General features: G+C 46.3%; 1 protein-coding gene across 1 annotated transcript; it reads left to right on the plus strand.

Moving 5' to 3' along the window:
* Positions 1–902: 902 nt before the first annotated feature.
* CRKL (CRK like proto-oncogene, adaptor protein) lies at positions 903–16,049 on the plus strand. Its single transcript, XM_048963639.1, has 3 exons — positions 903–1,647; positions 4,277–4,739; positions 12,235–16,049. Exons 1-3 carry the CDS (start codon positions 1,334–1,336, stop codon positions 12,367–12,369), a joined length of 912 nt encoding a protein of 303 aa, XP_048819596.1. The 5' UTR covers positions 903–1,333; the 3' UTR covers positions 12,370–16,049.
* Positions 16,050–22,399: the final 6,350 nt, after the last annotated feature.

Here is a 22,399-nt window from a genome sequence, read left to right on the forward strand (position 1 = left end):
GAGAGAGAGAGAGAGCCCACACCAATACAAACACCTCAGCTGGCACTGTCTACCAACATAGGAAATAAAGTGAAAAGAAAACCAACCGTGCTGTGAGCGAGCTTTTGGAATAAACAGCATGAAGGGAAGATGGCAAAGCTGGAGTTGAGCCTGCACAGCAGCCGGGCTGGGCAGGTTGTGACAGTCACCTCCAATCTGCTTCTCCATTTGAAACCTCACTTACTTCATTCGGCTCTGCTTCACACTGACAGCCTCAAAAGCAAAACAAGAAGAGAAACAAAATCAAACGAAATCACAGAGCTGACCTAAAAAATCAGCAAAGTGTTTGTGAAGGTATCTCTAGCACGTCTGGGGAATCGGTGCTGTTCACTTTGTCGTGTCCTTACCTGGGGCAGCCGAGCACGGCGATACCACCGAGAGCTGCCTGAAATCAGCCCTGCTGCCGGGACTCGTGCTGCTGCTCCGGCTCACCGCAGCACCCAGCGCTGCCAGGCCCCGCTCAGCCCTTCTTTCCTCCTCAGCCATCACCTCAAAGGGCTTCGACCTCCTCGTGCGGGAACAACGCGAAAAAGAGGTGAAACTCAAAACGCGCAGGAAAGCATCACCAAAAATCCTCAGAAGAGGCAACGTGGGCGCCAAGTGCCCGCGGGCAGGGAGCTCAGCGAGCCGCGAGAGGTCAGGGATGCACGAGAGCGGCCCTACGAAGATGGAGGCGCATCAGCGGCTCCCCTCGCACACCTCCAGCCCGGCAGCAGGCGGCCTTTCAGGACCGTTCCCCTCCCGCCTCTCCGCTCTCCTCACGCCGCCGCGGGCCGCAGTGCGCATGCGCGGGGCGGTGTCTCCGGAGGGCTCTCACCGCCCGGCGCCGCCGCCATTTTGGTGCTCGGCTCCGAGAGGGGAGGGAACCCGTAGAAGAAAGCGGGAGCCCGGCGCTTCGCCCCTCCCGTTTCCCACTCATCCGGCGCCGAGACACCGTAGCGGGATATCCTCGCCACCTTTTCGGACCGCCCGACCTCGCAGCCCGCCCGGGCCTGAGACAGGCGGGAAGGATGCCGCCCCGCACGCCGCGCCGCTGAGCACATCGGGGCCCTGAGCGCCGCGCCCGGCCGGCCCCGCCCGGCGATCCTCGGGCCTCCGCATCGGCGGCACGGGGCTTCCTCCTCCGCATCCCCTGTCCCTTTGCCGCCCGTCCGCCGGGCTGGGCGCTTCCTCCTCGGCCCCGGCCCCGCCGTCTGCCCTTCCGGGCCTTCCCCTCCCGGCTCTCCTCTTCCCGCGGGGCCTCCGGGCTCTTGGCCTTCTTCCTCCCCTCCCTCGCCCTTCCCCGTTCGGAGCCATGTCCTCCGCCGCCCGGTTCGATTCGTCGGACCGCTCCAGCTGGTACGTGGGTCCAGTGTCGCGGGCGGAGGCGCAGACTCGGCTGCAGGGGCAGCGGCATGGCATGTTCCTGGTGCGGGATTCGTCCACCTGCCCGGGGGATTACGTGCTGTCGGTATCCGAGAACTCCCGGGTGTCCCACTACATCATTAACTCGTTGCCTAACCGCCGCTTTAAGATCGGCGATCAGGAGTTCGAGCACCTGCCCGCCCTGCTGGAGTTCTACAAGATCCACTACTTGGATACCACCACCCTCATCGAGCCCGCGCCCAGGTGAGTGCTGCAGCTCCGGGATCTGTGTGGGGTTCGTCTGCTTTGAAACTCTGGGACAGGGCTCTCGGTGATGGCCGTGGGTTGCTCGTTACGGTTATCATCAGTATAGCGAGTAGGGCCCGTCCTTGTGATGAATATAGGCAGATGCGGAGGCTCTGGGAACATCCCTGCCACCCGCTGTAATTGTCTTGCAGGAGGGTGTGGTCTTGCTTTGTATCAGCCTTCTGGTATTGTCCCCTTACTGGGACGGCTGAGAGAAGCTGGCTCAGAAGTCTTCCCCTCCCTGGCTGAAGTATGGCCTCAGAACTCAGTTGCTCTGGCCTCTCATCCACAGTGATTCCAACAGGTCGTACCTTTGTGATTCCTGCTTCGTGGTGCTGACTGAATTCTCGTGCATTCAAAAACATTGTTTCCCAGACGAGTGGCATTCCCCCAGAAGAGGGCAAAAGCATTTATCTCTGTTTGCTTATGGCACTCTTTGTCTCTACATATGCATACACCAAGAAATGCTCTTTTAGGAGGATGGGAAAATGTGAGTTGGCTGTGAGCTCATTCTTTGTCCTGCACCCAACACAGGGCATACCTGCAGGCTGCATCACTAAACAGCTTACCAGTAACCCTGGAACATATTTATTTCATCCTTTGGGCTTCCTAGATAAAAGAAGGAGAAAAGCTATTAAAATAATGACACAGTTAAAAAAAAAAAAAATCAAATAGCTTGAATTCTAAATTCTGCAGCTGAAGGGATTTCTTTCAGGTTAACAAGTTACTGGGGGGGAGGGGGAACTTTTGAGTTTTAGAATCACAGTTTAACGTTATTACAGTCCAGTTCTTAATCACAATCACTAAGTTGTCAAAAGTCGACCACAGCGTCAAATTGAAAAAGGCAAGTGGTCAGCAGGCTCTGCAGAGCTGTCAGGTGGTGGGAGGAGCGTGACAAAGCTCTGGCCTCAAGAGCTCCTAAAGCTGTTGAGAAACCTTCTGGTAGTGGTTGTGCTGTGGCTAAAGAAAAGGGTAGGTGAAAAATTCCCTCATCTTTTACAGGTGCTGAAACATTTAACTGGAGCTGCACAGGGTTATGCGTATGTTTAAAGTTACAGACAGTTTGGAGGAAAAAAGTCTATACTGCAGTGATGTTCTTGCTCATCTCTGTTCTTGTTAACCTGGGTACTGTCAACCCTTTCTGAAAATAAACCACCTCATTCTTAGTCATAGACAGCAAAGACTTGGCTTCCACAACTTAAACTTAGTTGATTCCACTTGTTCTCTGAGTATTTGTGTCATACCTTGCATGAAACACTTCCTGAACATCTTAGTACCACCTTATTTTCAAGGCATTCATTGCAGACAGATGTTGGTGGTGTTCTCAGCACACAGAGACAGATGGGACCTGGCATACTGTGACCTGAGGTGCTTTTTCATAAAGCTACAAAAGGGGTTGAAGTGGTTATCCACAGTACAATTACTGTTCTAAAGTCTTGGAAAAAAATCACTGACATGGTTGGTGGTTTGGACTTCTGTCTATATAAAAAAAACGTGGTGATGCAAGAGGGAGAGTGGGAGGTAGCACTTCCAGATTTACTTTCTTTAAATCAATGGGCTACATTTAGAATAGGGGTAGACAGGAGTTTCTTCCAGAACTGTTAGTTCTCATTTCTCTCGAGAATTTGGCGTTTTCCATGGAATGTCTCAGGTGCTTTTGCAGGCTCTTAGTTCTTCTGACTTCATGAAGTGCATATATATATGCATATATATATATATATATATATATATATATATATATATTAAAAAAATAGAAAGCAGTGTTTGTGGTATGTTCCTTCCAGCAGATGTTAGTATTTCCTCCTGTTTCTTATGAAGAATGTCACGTTATGCTATTAGGTATTTAGATATTCAGGAATTACAAGTACTCTTAAATAGAGTTGAAGTTAGGACAATAAGATCAGGGAGCTTAATTCCGTATTACTTTCCAGAATGGAAGGGAAACGTGTGGTCTCCTAAGACCATTAAATATGTCTCTGTCCTGAAACAAAGGGGTTTTTGGTATTAATATGGCTGCCCCTCAAATCCTGCATATCAGCAGTAGCCTTCTGGTACAAGGATGCTCTACTGCCTACAGCATCAGAAAGACTGTAGAGTTTATCATATTCTTCCTTTCACTATTGCTTCCATTTTCCCACTGTGCTCCCTCAGGTTTGCCATTCAGGGTTACTGGATTCTTGACAGAGGTGGATGCTGAGGTTAAAGATGGAAATGCAATGAACAGGAGAGGGTTATGTAGCTCTCCAGAAGCTCCTCCCCAGTCAACCAAAACTTTTTCACTTATTCTTAATATATCACAACTTCTCATAACTTAAGCCACAGAGGTCTTTATTCTACCTTAACATCTTCACAATAATCCAAAAGAGAAAGTAAAGCAGTAATTAAGGTTTTGCCTTATTATACCTTTTTTTTTTTTCTTTTTTACATCTATGATAGCTTTTTATTGTATGTTGCTACATAGGTGAACAAGGTAGTTCTCCTTTACCTGGTGTTCCTTGTGTGCAGCTGGTGGCTAGTTTTGTTACTGGCAGTGCAAAACAATGGCTAATTGATATCCAGTTGATAATTGGGACTTTTTTAATCTCAGGTATCCAAGTCCACCAATGGGATCTGGATCTGCCCCTGCTATGTCTGCTGCCGAAGAAAACGTGGAATACGTTCGGACTCTCTATGACTTTCCTGGCAACGATGCTGAGGATCTGCCGTTTAAAAAGGGCGAAATACTGGTAATTGTAGAGAAGCCAGAAGAACAGTGGTGGAGTGCCAGAAACAAGGATGGTCGGATTGGGATGATTCCTGTTCCTTATGTAGAAAAGCTAGTTAGATCTTCTATCGGGAAGCACGGCAACAGAAATTCCAACAGTTACGGTATTCCAGAACCTGCTCATGCTTATGCTCAGCCTCAGACCACAAGTCCCCTTCCCACAGTATCCAGTACACCTGGAGCAGTCATCAACCCTCTGCCATCCACGCAGAATGGACCAGTCTATGCCAAAGCTATCCAAAAGAGAGTACCCTGCGCTTATGACAAGACTGCACTGGCATTAGAGGTGAGTTTTCCCCTTTGTCTTACAGTTCTCCAATGGTTTTGAAAAATAAACTAAATATTGTTAGTGACAGAGCAGGTGTGGATGACTTTATGTGGAGTCTGTTTATCTGTGCCAAAGGCCTGAAAAGTTCTGTTATGTTCTGAAGAAAGACGTACAAAAATTGCTTCACCTACACCACTTCCTTTGAGAAAATTGACTAAGCTACTTCAGAACCCAGGCCTAATGCACTGTTGTCTTGCCTATGGAACAGTGAATTATAAGAGCAGTAGAATATATACATCCTTCTGTGGAAGTGACTTTGCTTCTCTACTTAATCTTAGAGAAGGGATGTTTAATTGATCATTCCAGGCTGAGAACTGAAGTAGAAAGGTAAGGATTGCTGATACAGTTATTTTTTCTGATTCTCAACCGTAGCTTTTTGGATGTGGGGGGTGGGGGGCTTAAGGAGCAAATGCAGGGAAACAAGCAAGGGAAGCAACAACACCTTAGCAAGCAGAGTAGGGATTTTTAAAAATGTTTTTGAACTTTTCCTGTTGCCTTTTCTCAGTTTGCAAATGAAGCTGCTGCTTTTCACTAAGATTCAAAAGGTTTTGTTTGTCACTTTTGGTTATTCATAAAAGTTTCCCAAAATTGCCCTCTTGTACAATCTCTACAGGTGATTATTGGCAGAGGGTTAAAAATTAAACGTATCACTGTTTTCCTTGAGTCTTACAAAAGCTAGCAGCCTGTCATTTGTGAACAGTGTGTGAAAATCAGCATAGGAAGAAAAGTAAATTCTCTGCCAACTGCTCCATACAGAAGATTCCTGCCAAAACTATTCATGCTTCTGAAGACAGTAAGGCAAGCAGTTGATTTTATGTTATCAGTGTGTCATAGAACAACTTGAGGGAACCTGCTTTGCTGCAGTGTAGCAGAACTGCTTGGGAGGATGGCTCTCACTAATGAATTTTCTCCTATTTGCTATTTAGTGACCTAGTTAATCCAATCATTTAACTGCCCTGATAATACTGGTAGGATTCATTCTCTGGCCAACATGCAGGTTTGAGTTGTGATTATAGCTTTTCCATCCATGCCCAGAGAAAGAGAGCAACCTCATTTTGCAGCAACATATTTTTTGTCAGGTGTACCATTTCTAAAGAAAGCTCCAAATTCCTGGCATGATCCTCCTTTTGTTTGCTTAACACCTTTTGCTGGCCCAACCCTCTCAGGGCTCTGCATGTTCCTTAATCCAAACTACTGGAGGTCATAGTTAAACACTATTGAAAATGATAGGGTTCACTTAGAAGTTTTGTAAGAAGCACAGAAAGAACAGCTTATGGGAACACTTGGGGGAAGAAAGTTAGCAGTGTTCTTCCAAAATAACAATGTATTGCAGTATTCAGCCTCAGTCACAGTTCAGCTGTTGTGGATAAGAACACCTTGGTACAGTTGTACTGATTTGTAATCTCATCTAAACTGATACAACAGTCTGAAAGCAGAATATCTGCTTGCTGGCTTTAGCTTTCTGTAGTCAGCACACAAACAGTGCTTGAAAGAAGCAGAATACCATCTGGAGTAAATAAAGCTGTTGCATAGTAATCTGCTCAACTTCCTTTTAAGTGGAGAGATGTCCCATTTTCAAGCTGAACCCTGGGAAATGACAAGCTCTCTGCTTTCAAGTCTGATTGTTCTGTTGTATGCAGTTGTTTACACAAGCTGTCAAAATGTAAGACAAGATAAAGAGCCATAGCCTGTTACAGAGAAGAAACTTGTTTGGTAAGGTAACTTTTTTTTTGAAGTTTCTCCCATGAAAAGATACAATTTATAAAGTGAACATTCTACTGAAAATCCTTGTTAAGATGTTTGGTAGGATGTTTAACTTTGAAATAGTTTATAAAATGGGAAAGTTTAATGGCAAGCAAGTTTAAGGGTAATTGCCATGTCCTTTTTTTCCCCTATAAAGATACTCATTAGGAAGCATAGCATTTCTTTCTAAGACTGACATGTCACTGTGGTCACTTCAGTTAATTACACTGGCAGCGTGGATTTAGCATTTTTAATGAAATGATTGAAGTTTGCAGTTGCTCACTGTGACCCTACTGAGTTGTAGCACTGACATGTAGCATTTCCAAAGATACTGCGCACACACAAAAAAGCCCTCACAATAAAAGCAACAGCCAAGATCTGTTTCTCTAGTTGTGTGCTTTCGCCAAGAGGCAACTTCCTTCCTTTCTGCTGCTCCAGAGGAAGGAATATGAAGGACAGGGATGCAGTGTCCTGTATTTGTTGGAACCAGAGCTCTGTATTACAGGGTTACACACTGCTCTTCTTCAACCTCGGTTTTCCTTGAGAAAACTGGGAGGGCAGCCCTGTGCTCGGAGGTTACACAAGATAGCGCTGGGTTTTGTAAGAGCAGAGACTGCTGGCACTGCTCCTGTGCTACAGGGCAGCAAAGCCTGCCTTCAGGTTTCTCAGCATTAATAATCTGTAGTTGTACGGCCAGGCTGATCACAGCAATACCCTGCTGAAGCCTTGGTTTAAGGCAGTACATGATGTGCAGGTTTAAGTGCCCAGCACTCCAAGACCTGCTGCATTTTACCTTAAAGCAGCAGCTCATCTGCAGGGAATTGAGTACTCTGCTTGGATCTATGCAGCAGCGTTCTTCATGTCCAGCAAAGTCAGCAGACAAACCAGTGATACATAATTCCTTTAAAAACTAACAGTCTGGGTTTTTTTCCCCCTTATAAAACAGAGTGGAATAACTTAAGGAACCAAAAAACAGGAGAGCAGCAGCTGCTGCCACTCTTTGGTCTACCAGGTGACAAAACAAAGTTCCTACCATCATTCTCAGTGCCTGTGAGGTATTTGTCAGACACCATTCTGAGGGCAACAGCAGTCCTGGAGTTCATATCCAGATTTGTAATATGGTATCTTAAGATTATTTTTGACGTATATACACAGAGTTTCATTATATTTTTTTGTAGCAGTGCCTTTTTTCCTCCACACTTGTGCCAGCATTGTGTAGCATTAAGCAGCTGTATCTGCACATCCTATATCAAACATACAGATGTATTAATTTGCTAGTACAGAGTTAAGGTTTCACTGAAATATATTGGTGAAATGAATACCTGTTCACCACACTTGCATAACTGACACCATATTTCTCCTGAGCTTGTTGCAATTAGGTTACAGGTAACTTTTTTTCCCTCTATTTTAAAGTTGAGACAAGTAGGGCAAAATGTGCTAGTAGTAGAACTTAATTAGGAAATTAGGTTGCTGCTATCACTTGACAACAAGCATAGTGCTTTTCTTAGCTAGGGAAATTTTGTCTTGCTGCATTAAATATTAAAATGCTTCCAAGCACAAGGATGACAGTTTTGCTTAAACTGTACAAGCACAGGTCCTGCATTTTAAAAGTTGACTTTGGAGCATTAGTTCTGATAGCTATTAATGGAAAATGACACTGTGGAAGGATTTCTGTGTCTGTGCTGATATGTACCAACTTCCCAGTATGCTACATTTGAAAATAAGGCTAACAATTACATTGGAGATTATATGCATTCTTAATCTTTGTGACCTCCTTTACCAGTTTACTTTGTTCCCATCGTGGCTGCATTCAGTGCCTTACAGTCCAATGCATCTTCACGCTCAGAACTGTTTGCAGAGCTTATTTTCAGATGAAACTGAAAGCAGTAGAGAGAACCTAGGCAAGTTCCTGTGTTAAAGCTGTGACTTAGCATGGCTCAGGAACGCTCCTCTATTGAAGCTTTGTGGCCTCCAAATTCCATGCAATCACAACATGCTTAGCAGGAGACAGGCTATCATAATTTAATGGAAAACTGTGCTTTCTTGTAGTACTACAGTCTCACCTCTGCTCTTCAAGTACAGATATGACAAGTGCCAAACTACATCGCTCTGTTCCTAGATGAGGCTAAATTAATTGTATCTAGAGGCCATTAGCATTTCTGTGCTGCCCTTTGACCTGTTCTAGCATCTCCAGGAATGATCTTTCTTCAGGTCTGAATGACTGCATGCTCTGGTTTGAGCAATAATTCTGGCTCAGAGCATGAAAATTAGGGTAACAGAGGTGTGCTCTCAGCCTTTTGGTTTCTTCAACCTTCCAGTATCTAGAGTCTCATTCAGAGTCTCATTTTGTCCTGCTTGTAGTTCAACCAAACTCTGCCTCCTTTTTTAGCTTTCTATCTTCTGGGGGCAGTGCGATGGAGTAATTTCATTGTTGGAATATCTATAGAACATGCTAAATTATCTGAGGTACGTGACTCAAATGGCATGCAGGAAACCTTTTCAGTGTATGAATCAGCTTCAAATGGAGACAGGTATGGAAGAGTTTAGAGTGAATGAAGTAAGCTTTCTGACTGGCATGTTCCACAACTTGCATTTCCCCGGGGCTTTGAATTCATGCTGTAACAGGGACATAATGAAAGGATGCTATCTAAAATGCATTTTGATTTTTATCGTTTGGGTGGAACCAGATGGCTGCATTTCAGAAGTATTACTCACGTCAGCAGTTGATGCTTCCATGCAGTGATGCTGGCATACTTTACAAGTGAATTGCTTATCTGAGGGATGCTGACACTAAGGAAGCGTTATCCTCATTTACAGATAAGGGCCCATGAGCTGTCCAGAATTGCACAGGAAGTTTGTGGCAGCAATGAGAATAGAACCAGATCTCCTGACTGTCCTGTTCCTAATCATAAGGCAACCCTTCCAACTGGTCTGAAACATTCTCTAAAAACAACAGCATGTTAAGTAACTTTCATGGGAGATCCCACCTCAGCTGACCCTTCTGTAGAGGCTTTAAAGAGAATTTACCAAATACTGTGCTTGGGGAATGTTGGGGAGAGGAAAAAGCAGAGAGGGACTACTTGGCCGGATTCTTTCAGATGTTGCTAATCCAGAGGTCATTAACACAGATGCAACAATTACTTGCTCATGACATCAAGGTTCCTTCCCCAGAATCTTGTTTCAGCCTGCCATTTCATTCAGTCTTTAAGGCAGCTGCCTTTTGTTTAAAGCAGAGGACATCCAGCAGTCCTTGGTATACAAGATGAAGTTCTGAGAAGCTTTTCTCAGCTACCATTCTTTAACAGCTGCTACAGATCTAACAACTCCCCCTGCCCAGTCTAAAGAACTTCTTGGATTGCTGATCTTCATGGCAGTTCATTGGAAAATAATACACTTACTGTATCTTTAGTTTTTGCTCACCTGCAGTCCTAAGCCCATCCATGCTGTAGAAATCAGTCGAATTGAAGGATATTTTTATAGGCCTTCTGCACAAACTTCGGATGGAACTCTGCAGCACGTGGCCAGAATTAAATCTGACTCAGAACACGAGTCTGTGTGTTTCTTTGGGCCTGTGTACTACCGATTTATTTTTTTTCATTAATGAGATTAAAACGCTTCCAAGTGAATTGTTTCTATGGAGTGGTGCAAATAGAGTTTCCTGTTGGGTTTTGACTGTTGCAGTGAGGCTTTCTGAATTTGAGTCTGAATCCTGGAACTCAAATCTGTCCTCAAAAGTTACTTAAATCTAGCAGAGTAACATAGAGTTATTTATAGATGTTATCAGCCTTTTCCTAAAGAGGCTTCTGTTAGGTTCCTGTTTAAGTCATCTTGTTACTATATAAAGCTTTCTCTAGACTTTCCATTTAATGAGAAGTCAGACAAATTGTGCTTTTTCTCAAGCACGCCATCAAAGCAAGCTGCAGCATTCCAGGAAGAGATGGAAACCAGCCACACTGATGCTACAGGAGCATGCTAACTATCAGGCAGTGTGTAACTACTAGGATACACAGGCTTCATCTTTGAGCTTATGAGCAGCATACATGAAGATGACAACTGAAGAAAGTCTCACTATTATCACAGAAACATATAGGAGTTCAGAGGGGATTTTCCTATCTGGAAAGTACAAGATGAGGATTGTTCCATGTGGGACATCTGGAACATCTGGGTGGGAAGTGGAAAAAACCTACAAGTAGTGGTAAAAGCAGAGCAAGAGAGTGGGGGCAAATGTATTAATTAAAGTCTAACTCCATTGTAATACACAACATCAAGCTTACATTTCTGAGAAGCTTTCAGAGCTCCAAATGCTGAGCACCAGAGTTCACTGTAACATCTTAAGTCTCATTTCAGGGTTCAGAATGCTTCTGAGCAATCTTCAAACAACACCTATTGCAGTAATGGGAGCTGCGTTCAGGAGGCTCTAGGAATATATTTTGTGAAGTCGGCTTTTTTCTCTCATGGAAGATGCACACATCTTAACTGAGAAGTTTGAATTCAAAGTCCTTTGCCAAGGTCCTGAAGCCACCTGTGTCAGTTCTACACGCAGTGTTATTTAGATAATGCACACAAATTGTTACACATACTATATCAATAATACAAGGTAGTTTTTCCCTCAGAAAGATCACAGCTTGTTACCTCTGGAGCTTACAGAAGTTGGCTGCTGATCTGAAACCCAGCTGTGTAGTTCTTGGATCTCCTCTGGGGAAGAACCTTCTGAGGTGCTTGCTGTTGGTCATGCGTGGCTCTACCTTTTGTGCCCTTAGCTATTAGCTGCTAATGGCACTTGTCTAATATTTACTATAGTTACCACATAGATGCAACTCAGTAAACAGGAAGGGAGGTGCAGTTAGAGGGCTGCTGCAACAGGCCACATGCTCAGCTCTTCTGAAGCAGTTCAGAGAGAAACGAGTGTAGGTAGTCCTCACCTCTGCCTGCTGTAGCACACGCTGGGCTTTTCCAATTATCCTGATTCAAGTTAAACTCAGCATTAAACAGAGTAATTTACCACTTGGGCTGATGGCTTTTTTTGCTTGATCATAGCTTAGCTCTCCTTGTCTTTGGCCAAATACGAAGAGACACAGTTGTGATAGGAAAGGTTCGACAAGTCGTTGTTCCTGTTTCAAGTTCTCTGACAGGAAGTGAAGGTGAAAGCAGCAAACCAAGCTAGAATTTGTGCATCCCATACTCAGGAACATCTGCTTGAGAATGCTTTTGTCTGCTTTGAAAGCATGGAGAATTTTAGAGAACTACACCGATTTCTTAGACTGCGACAGCGAGAGCTGAAACTCTGTCTGTTTGCTACAGGAATCTCTTGGAAAAAGAGAATTTTCCTTCTAAGTAAACCTGCTAATGCTAAAAACAAGTAGTGTGCTCTTTCGAATGCATGTTGCATCTCATTACTTGTGGTAGCTTTAGTGATGTCAGCCTGTCTAAGCTAAATATACTGTAGCATGAAGTAAGCTTTTCTACAGGAAAAGGTGTGGTTCAGCAATTTATTGCAACATATAAATATATGTTAAGTTTTCCCAACAAGGGTGCAGATTCCAGCAACAAAATGTTTCAGCTAAATAAAAATAACTTCTTTCCCTTTAAAGCTTACGCAAAGGTATTATATTATATTCTTAATTCTCAAGCTGTACTTACTGTTCTTGTTTACTTGCTTTGTACCAAAGGTGAGATCCTCATGTGCTAACGGCTGTTTTTAATGATGCAGGTTGGAGATATTGTGAAGGTTACAAGGATGAACATAAACGGTCAGTGGGAAGGAGAGGTCAACGGGCGAAAAGGGCTCTTCCCATTCACACATGTCAAAATATTTGACCCTCAAAACCCAGATGAGAACGAATGATTCCCTTGATCTGATTTACACTGCTGCTTCCCTTTGCTGGCTCTCATTAGTGTTGTTTGAGGTGGGATGATGGCTAAATGGCACGTTGCTAGCATTGCCCATTTTTCCAGCTTGCTGCAGTTTGACAGTTCTTTTAATACACATTTGGAATACATACAACTGAAGTCACTGCCTGACCTTCATACCGTAGATACATCAACCAGAATTTGGTTTCACTTTTAAAACTGTATTGGGCCTTAAGCTGGAGAAGACTGAAGCGTATAGCAGACAAGCATGGGAAGAAAACCCTTCTTGAGACTTCCGTGGACTTGTTTTGGCCTGCCCAGTAGGAAGAGCCCTAATCTTAGAGCAAACATGCGACTCATCTGTTACTGTCCAACAAAAAGCAACAACAAAAATGCAATTTTAGGACTGAAGAAGACTTAGTTTTAAGAGAACCTGCCCTAAGGTAGTACACTTACAATGATGATGGTCTCTTTAAAGGACATTAATTGAAGCTTATGTATTTTAAGCAGTTGCATTAGAAGCTGCTCATTTCTGTTAACTCTTAAGCTCGTTGTTGACCTTCCTGAAAGTGTGTGTTAAATACAAATAACCATTGATTGAGCTGCATTGAAGCTGAGGCATTTATTTATAAGGAAACTTAGGAGGGGTTCACGCTCATAACCCTTTTTTTTTTTTTTTTTTTTTTTACATAAAGTATTTCTGTTGATTTTGCAAGCACTAACTGTAGTAAGTGAGCTTTAAAGGGAAACACTTTGGCCTGGTCTACACAGAGCCCTTCTGCAGTGTTGGAAGTAGACTTTACTAACTAGTAGTGCTTGTCACCAAGCTGTTACCTGGTAGGGAGATGGATCAGATTGCCACAGCACGAAGAAGTATAAAAGGAACAGGACACAAGACGTTGGTAAATATGATAAAAGCCTGTTATTTAAACATAAGCCTTTTATACCCATTTCTCTGTAGGCTCACTTATCACTCCCAAGTTTCCCAGCTATACCCGCCCCAACTTGCTGAAGACTTTGAACACAGTACCTTTTTCTCCAGGGCATCTCTACATTGCTGTGCTCCTCTTCCAGAATTACTTTCTTTTTTTCCCCCTCACACCACAAATCTTTCCATGCTACAATCTTTACCCTTCCAAAGGCGTTGGCTCTGGCTTATATATGCCCTATACCCCTCCTACTCCCAGCATCCTCTAGAAAATGGTTAATTGGAGTCAGCTGCCAAGGTTTTCCCACCTTATAATTAATGTTTAGGCTGGAGGAGGCCACACAGGTGTCTGTTATCAGTACAGCTTTCTCTCCCCTTTTCTGTACATGAGCTGTAGTGTTGTAATTGCACCTTTACTAGGGAACTATATGGTTGTGTTATCAATGCCATGCAGGTCAAGTCCTGAGCCTGTTACAGGATGTGAAAGCTTAGGTACAGTGGTATCTTCTGCCTTCTTTAAGTGTGTTTTCTAGGTGAACTGGAACATATTTTTAAAATAATTTGAGCACCGATTTAACAGAATACAGCCTGGATAAAGGCAAACATCTGCAGAAAACCAGGAATATCTGACAGGAAAACAGTAGTGCCCCCATGCATTCATTTTTCAACATTTGAAGCTGTCCGTTGTAGCAAAAAGAGAAACTTCAGACACCTGCAAACCCTCACTGCATCCCACAAATGTCCCTTTTATCGTTGCCTTCAGTTCCGATGCGTTTTCTTGTTGATTGTGTCACTTGATCCTTGTAAAAGTACATTGTTCTCACTCAGCTGAAAGTGCCATGAGGTCCTTGAATGGAAGACACTGAAGAAGTGTACGAATGGCATTTCCAACAGGAGATGTAAAATGCTGTTGTGTTTGGTTTTTTTTAAAGAAACTCTCGGTTCATCTGTTAGTTATCTTTTGTAGTATTAATCAAGTGGCTGACGGTCTAGAAGTTCTTGTAGAGCATTTTACTACCAAATTAACTGTGAAGTAGAGTAGCATTGACTGAAGTGTTTGGTGCTGTAAGAGTAATTCTTGACAATAGGCATCGACGGGTTGTCTTGCAACAAAAAGCTACGCAGCTCTCTTGACTGAAGGAGGTCATGAATTTCTGTGCCCTGACTCCACCTGTACGTTTACTACATGGATTGTACTACTGAAAGTCACCTTGTGAACACAGCAACTGCACTAAGCTCAGTCTGCTGCAGAGAAACCTTACTTCAGACGTGCCCTGTTTCCGGGCAGCTCTTCAGACTGGTTGTGGAATTCCTCCTTTGCATGTCCAAGTGCGTAAATAAATACTGTGAGATTTGAGATCTTGAACATAGCTTTTAACCTGTTGTTTTTTTCATGAAACTAAGCGTCCCGCCTCATCTCCTCATGGATGGGGTGCACCTTGAACACGTGCGTTGTGTTAGGTTGAATTATGTTCTGATAGCGCAGAAAAGCAAAAGATTTTCTTTCAAAACTATGCAAAAATGGTGTGTAGTGGCATCTGATGGAAAGAAAAGAATTGTTAACTTTCTGTGAACCAGATTTTGGGCCCCAGATGAGGTATTTCTCCGCTGCAGCGGTCAGTTCGGTGGTGTTAGGTGTGCTGAAATGCAGCACGCTGCCCAACCGGCGCCGACTGGAGCCTCGCTTCAAATCGTGTCTTTGCCACTTTGCTATAAGACAAATATTTTCAGACAAAGACTGCATCTGGTCCCAGGGTGCTTCTCCTGGAAGGACTGCCTGGCTTCTCAGCCGCTCGCTGCCGTGCGTGTTGCTGTACAAAGCCTCTGCCGTTTGGGCTGTAACCCATCCGTGTAAATGAACGCTCCTCGGGCTGCGAGGTGTCCGTGCCACAAAGCACAGTGTGAAAGTGGTGCCACTACAGCTGTCCACCACAAAGGCTCACTGCCTCCCCTTGTGTACACGTGTGTGTGTGCACACACTGAAGCCTCTGAGCAGCCTGAAAGTTTCAATGAAAACTGTTTCAATCCGTGTCCATCACTGGAGAAGCGCTAATTTAATTTGTGATTGTTTACAAATTGGAAAGCATCAACAAAAGGGAAGATCCTGTGTGGGGTGGGGCTCCGAAGAGCCCGAGCATTATTTTTGTAAAGGGAAAAAACAGCATTCTTTGTGCCATTTCACATGCCTGTAAAGTAATTTTTTTATATTATATTAACATCCTGGGGACGAGTGGGGCTGCCTTTGTTTTCTAGTCCATTTTTCGAGCATTTTTCTCAATACCTGCATCTGAAAGCGAGACCTGCCTAAAAGACTGCCTTTGGGGACCAGTGAAAGCATCCTCCAGCTGTCCTCTGCTGTTGTTACATGAAAACGCGTTTTTGGGACAAGGATACAATTATTGCAGTGGGAAAGGTGGCCTTGTATTTGAGACAGTCTTCACTGTGTAAACTTTAAAACACAATATGTAATTTAAAGACCATGATCTTCAGGCAATAATATTAAAGTGTAAGCTTTTAAAGTTTATTTTGGGGATCACGGCTTGTTTTATTTTTTTGTGCTACAAAATTAACAGTATTAAATGAATTATATTCTTAGAATACACAGAGTGTCTTTTCTTCAGATTAGTGCCTTTTTAATTTCTTACTCCACAGAGCTGGTCCCAACATCAAGCCGCTGTTGTTGTTGTTGTTTTCTTTTTCCCAGTGCCCTGCTTGTACAGTCTCAATAAAAGTTGCCTCAACTTCCAGCATTTGTGGTTTTCAGTCCTAAACCCCCATAGTGTGAGCAGAACACCAACGGCCTCACTGCTGCTCTGTGGGTGAGCGTGTGCCAGCTGAAGCTTTGTGGAACCACAGCCAGAGGTGAGCAGCAGCTGTGAGCAGTGGGGATGATCCCACATTCCCTCCTGCTGTGCTGTCACTGCTCTGGGGGCAGACTGAAAAGGCTCCAGCACCACCCACAGCACAGCTTCCTGCCCCTGTGCTGCCCCTTAGTGCTCTTCCTGTTGCTGTACTTCACTCCGTGTTTTTCCTTTACTGTATCTCGACTGATTTACACATAGGCTTTTAATTTTGCTTTTATTTTGGTACATCTGAAGCAGTGCAGGTGGGAAACGTGGCATTCCAGTCCCAGTAATGGTGTCAGCATAAGATGTTAACAAATATCTGCTTTTGCAGATCAAGAATAGGTCATCTTTTGCCTTTCTCCAGTCATTGCAAATTAAGAGTGGAGATAAAGCTGTAACTTTTTTTTTTTTAATATTTGTGATCATTCAGTTAAATCATTAACAGTGGTTTTGAAACTTGAAGTGAGCTGTGGGGGAAAAAAGAAACTTAAGAGGAACATCAGGCTCTTAGATGCTGCAAGGGAGATGTCTTAAAAGCCTGCACTGTGCCCCTGGACTCTGTTCTCATTACAGTGCATTGAGTTTGTGTTCTCTGACATCCAGCTGCCCATGACAGCAGCTCAAGCTGGGTTTGCTTGTAGCTTAGCTGCACACCAGCTTTTGCTAACTTAAATTCAAGCGAGCTGAGTTAGGCCAGCCCAAACAGCATAAGCCTTAAGTTTTAGCACAAGCTCTCTGGAAGGAGCTGGGCTCACCTGTTGGACACCCTGTTAGGTTTCCTTTCTGAACCAGTGCAATAGTAAAACACTCCTTAACAGATTCAACCAATGTAAACCTGCCTGAGCAAGTACACTTAGAGACACTAAAATAAAATGCTGTCACAGCATATGAACCATTTTCCTTTTTTTTTTTAAACATTGTTTACTATAGCCAGTGTGATTTGTGCACACAGGGAGGCTTTTCTGGTCTGTATTCAGCAGCAGCAATGACTCACCTTGGAGCAGCTGCACTGGGTTCTGTCCCACACTGTGTCCTCTGCCCTTTTTTTAGAGAACGTATCAGCTGCTCTCACAGCAGCTGTTGAACCACAAGTCACAGCTCAGTGTATTAAGGTAAAGCAGTTCCAATTTCAGGTTACCTTAATATCCAGAGCTGCAAACTGTGACAGTCATTGTGCAGACAGCTGAGCCGTCCTGCAGCAGGACAACCAGCCTGAGAGGGACAGGCGTGCAGCGAGGAGAGAAACCATCACAGCTGTCCCCAAGTGTCCTGTCTGACATCGGAGCCCAGAGATGCCACCTTCAAGCAGAAATCACATCAGCTCTTAGAGCCTGAATCAGGTCAGCAAGCACTGCTCCTGCACGACCGCCCTCCCTGGGAGAGGGAAGGACCCCCAGCGCCCACCGCTGACACTCAGACCCACTTCTGCTCTCTGGGGACACGACCCACACTAGAAGCTGCTGCTGCTGCTCATGGGGGTGGTGATGTCTCTCCTCACACACTGGACACAGCCTCACCTGCAGAAGTGCCACCCGGGGGGGTGAGTGAGAGGCAGCAGAGAATTAGCACAGCGCTCTCCTCAGATAACCTTCCCAGCACCTGCTTGCTTCATTCCAGGCATTTGTAACCAGAACCCTCCCTGCACATGCAGTCAATCTCACCCGCCGCTGGCGCACCAGACAATTGGGATCAGAGCTAAATCTGGGGTGTCTGTGGGGACCCAGCTCCTGCTTTGTACATCCCGGCTGATCCAACAAGGGCAACTGAAAGTCAGCGCTGAATAATCCTTCATTTGTAATTGTGCATTTGTTCTTCAATTCCTGACCAAATGCACAATAGAAAGCGTGACCCTCAAGTGACCATCAGCGCTCCTGTGCCATACGCTGTTTCCCAGTCTGACCACGCAATGAAGCCCTGGGGAGGCTCAGGCAGCAGGAGCTCTGCTCACACACAGGGGGCCAAGCAGTGCTGGTTGGGTGCATGGCTTTGCCTTCCCCCGGCTGCCCCAGAGACGCAGCTGATGCAGGGGTGAGTCAGAGAGGGGCGCTGCTTTGAACCGACAGAAGGGAACTGACATAAGTGAACAACAGGAGCTGGTTGGAAACCCCTGGTGCTCAGCTCCTGTTATCCTTCCTGCCCACTGCTGCTCAGCAGCCCAGCGCTGCCATGAGACCCCTGGGATGCTCCTGACAAGAAGCGGGGATCCCTGCTAGCTCCTGGAGTGCACCATCACTATCCAATATCATTAAAATGCATACAAAGCAAACTTGCCTGTTCTTCCATCACTGTGAAGCACCCCTGCTAACATACAAGCCTTACGGCCCCTGAGTGCCTGGACCCCAACCCAAGGGTTTTTTCTAATTACATTCTATTACTTCACTAGTTTGATCTGCATAAGGAAATAGTTCAGGGAGTTCTCATTGGGACTTGCATTTGCTGAATCTATTTCTGCAGCTTTGCATTGCCTCTTTTTTGCACTCATCTTGTGACCAGTGATACCATTAATCAACCGACCTTGAAGAGGAACAGCTTTTCTCTTCCCAGGTAACACAGCTGACAAGCAGTGGAAACTGGCTCTGTTGGCACTGAGTGCTGCTAAGCACTGCATGTGGGCTGGAGGCCTCCTGGGCACCCTGCCTGGCACAGCACCTGGCACAGAGGCAATGCAATTCATCTCACTGGGGCTTCTTCATGTAAGAAAAAACCATAGCCTTCAAAGACCAAATACCTCCCGCTGCCCCTGACTGCCTTCAGGAGCTGTGACTGCTCAGCACTCTGGAGAACTGGCTCTAAAATTAACAAAGAGGATTTCCCTGCTAGAAATAGCACCCCGATCGGTCCGTGGGACACATCAGCTCAGGGGGAGTCTGCCACTGAAAGGCTTAAATTGGCTCAGGTCTGGGATTCTGCTGGATGGGTTAAGGCAGGACTGACCAACACAAGCAGTGCGTTGTCACTGATGGAGTCCTCCCATGCTGCAGGATGCACCCCAGAAATAACATCAGCATTACTTCCAGTACCCAGTAGCAACTCCTGCCTGGAAGGGGCTGAGTTCCCTACCTCCATCAGAACAGTCATCAGGAACCACCTGATCACCAGAGGTAGGTGATGGGATGGAAATGGCTCTGACTGCAGCATGCTGGGTTTGTGCTGCTCAGCAATGGCAGCTTGTTACCAATGCTGGCCTAAATTTAAACAGGCAAGAATAAAGACACATTGGGGAGCAACCTGGGAACAGAAAGCTTGCAGTCCTTGTTCAGGGCAGCGAAGATTTAGGACTTTCATCCATCAAGAGTGCAGGACTCGTGCCTCCCTTGCTGCAGTGGCCTCATTTCAGCCACATATTGCAGCCCTAAGGCAGTGGCACTGAGACAGCTACAGAAAATGGAGGGGAGTGGAAGAAAGGAGAGAATGTACCTGGAGAAGGACAGGCAGATTAAAGCCCTCCCTGCTGCCAAAAGCTCTGTGGGCTCTGCAGTCATCACCCAAAATAGAGCCTCAGTCTGCATCCATGAGGCAGTCCCTGCTGGAAACATGTTGGGGCACTGCTGGGGCAGCAGTTTGCAGCACTGGGAGCCACCTCAGGATCTGCTGACACTGCACCCAGCTGGCTGCTTTCCCTGTGCCCCACCGCCAAAGCTGCCTGTTGACACTTGCTCACCTGGGAACGTGACACAGGGCTCAACCCAGAGAGGAATGCAGGCACGACTTGGGCAGAAAGGAGGGAAGGTCCTGCGTTAACCTTGGGGTGTAAGTCAGAAAGCCACCGAGCGCGGCTGCCACCTAAAGCCAGGGATAGTCCCCCAGCAGGGGCTGAACAGCCCGGGTTGCTGGGCTTCAGGCCTGGCCGTGCTCTCCCATGAGCCCTGCTGGGACTCGTGAGCACTCGCAGAGCAAAATGCACGCTGGGACCCTCCCCAGGGGTCGCATCTTTTATGGTGGCCAGGGAATTCACTTGCCGGGTGAGAGCTGGGAACGCAGCTGCGCTCTTCGGGACCCGCGGTCACTGGGTGGCACTGTGAGCCCTATTACCGCCCTAAGACGGCATCCCACCGCATCTCTATCCTTACCCCCGTAAAGCCAGCAGGGCACGCAGTTGGGACGGCCCCGAGAAATGCCCATCTCAGTCAGAACTGCCAGGAAAAGTCAGCACGAAGGCGGCAGAACCAGGAACGGAGCCGCAGCGCTTCGGAAGGGGCTTAACTCGTTTGCTGAGATTTGCTCTGTTCGGCTCCCTCCTGCAGCTACGTGCCACGACACGCAGTTGGGAAAAAGGATCTCTGCAGAAAAATGTGTGTTTCACCCCCCCACAGATGAGAGCTAAAAAGCCTCCAAGGAGTACAGCGTTGGGAAATGAAGCAGAGGAGATCGTGCTCCTCTACAGCAGGAATGGGAGATGAGAAGGCCAAAGGTTTCCAGGTATCCATAAGCCAGAAGGGCAGCAGAAGCTCATTCCCCTCTCGGTGGTGCTGTGTGATCCCTGTGCCTGTCCCTCACCCACAGCCTTTGGCTCCATGTCAGAGCCCAGCAGGGACAGGAGGGAAGAGCCAAACCCTGCTCAGTTCCTTTCTGTCCATCCAAAGGTATGATTTCTTTGCTAGGTGCATGCAAGCTGCTTTCCCCTTCCCACCCATCACCTTCTAATTGTCACTACATCATCTGATCCTGCCCAGCTGTCTAAAAAAGCAACACCCTGCATAGTACAGGGACTGCTTTGTCAGTGACTGTGAACTCATCTCCATCCAGCACTGGGACAGATCGAACAAACTGAAGCAGTATTTTATTGCTGAAGCACAGAACGTGAGGATAAACAAGCACCAAAGTGCTACTGATCATTACAACCAGATGGGAGCCCATTTACTGCCTCCAACAGCGAGGTGCCACCGCTGTGCTGCCGAATCCCCATTGAAATAGGAAACCCAAGGCACCATCTGGGAGGTGAGGCCTGGAATTTGGGGCTGGATTGAGCTGTGTTGTCCTCCTTCCACAACCCCGGGGACAGCCAACGAGTCCCACTTGCTCCAGCACAGTCGCTTCTGTATGGTTGTGCCTGAGTTAAACAGCCCAGTAGCACAGCCAGCCTGCCCAGTTCCAGTGTACAGGGAATTGGGATGGGGAGAATCACAGCCACGTTGCCCACAGCACTGCATTTCAACAGGATTTTTCTCAACCTGCATCAGAGAACCACTACAAGTTCTGGTCACCCCTGCACATTTCAGGGTGGATCATCCAAAGCAGCCCAAGTCTTACCTTATTTCCTCACAGTCTGCACGAGAAGCTAAGGACTGTGATGGGAAGAAGCCAGGGGTTGTTCTCTCTCCTTTTTAATAAACCTGCCTACTACAGATGAATGCACATCCAGCTTCTGCCCAAAGCACAGTGAGAGCATTCTCATAGTCTGGGGAGCACTGGAAATTGGCCTTCAGAAATAGCTCAGCTCAGAGCTCAGCCTCCCATCTGGACTGGGCTTTGCACCTTTGCCCCCATCCTCCTGCAGCCCCCAGGCAGCCACAGCCAGGCACCGTGTGGGGCTGCAGGATGCAGGTAGCCGGGGAGATGCAACGGGGAGGAGATGCAAATGGTGCAGGAGACTGCTGGAAAAGCAGAGACAGACGGATGTTTTTACACTTCAAAGGCAACAGGGCCCTGTGAGGCTTTCAGGAATATGCACAGATCGATAGACTCCTTTTAAACCCCGAGCACATTTGCTCAAGTGTGAGGCAATTAGTCCCCGAGGATGCAGGCAGGGCAGGCCCATTAACAGACATACGGGCAGGATGAAGCGAAGGTAGGAAACAGTCAGGCTGGAGGCTCCCCTTGGCTTCACCCCCGGAGCAGTGGCCAAAGCAGCTGCGTGTGGGCAGGAGGGCCACTCTTCTGCAGGGCACTGCCTCTGCCCTATAACCTCGGAGGGCAGAAGTGTGTCTGCAGGGCTGGAGCACAGCCCGGGCACTGGGGCTCCAGGCTTGTTTCTTTTAGTGACACTACAGTCATTCATCCTGCCCCTAAGGGCTGTATGGCAGGCACATCAGTAGCACTCAGCACAGTGTTGAGAGTACCCCTATGGCTGTGGATGCCTCTGCTGCTCAGCTGCCTGTTGTTCTTACTCCCTTGAGCCTTACAGCTGGGGATGCCTCAAAGTGCAGACTAACATATACTGAGTCTGCGTCAGTTCTCATTCCACCCTCACTTGAATGCTGCTGGCTGTCTGAGCTACCCTGAAACCTCACCCTCCACAGAGCCCCTTCCAG

This window comes from Lagopus muta, chromosome 17 (assembly GCF_023343835.1).
Source record: "Lagopus muta isolate bLagMut1 chromosome 17, bLagMut1 primary, whole genome shotgun sequence".
NCBI classification, from domain to species: Eukaryota; Metazoa; Chordata; class Aves; order Galliformes; family Phasianidae; genus Lagopus; species Lagopus muta.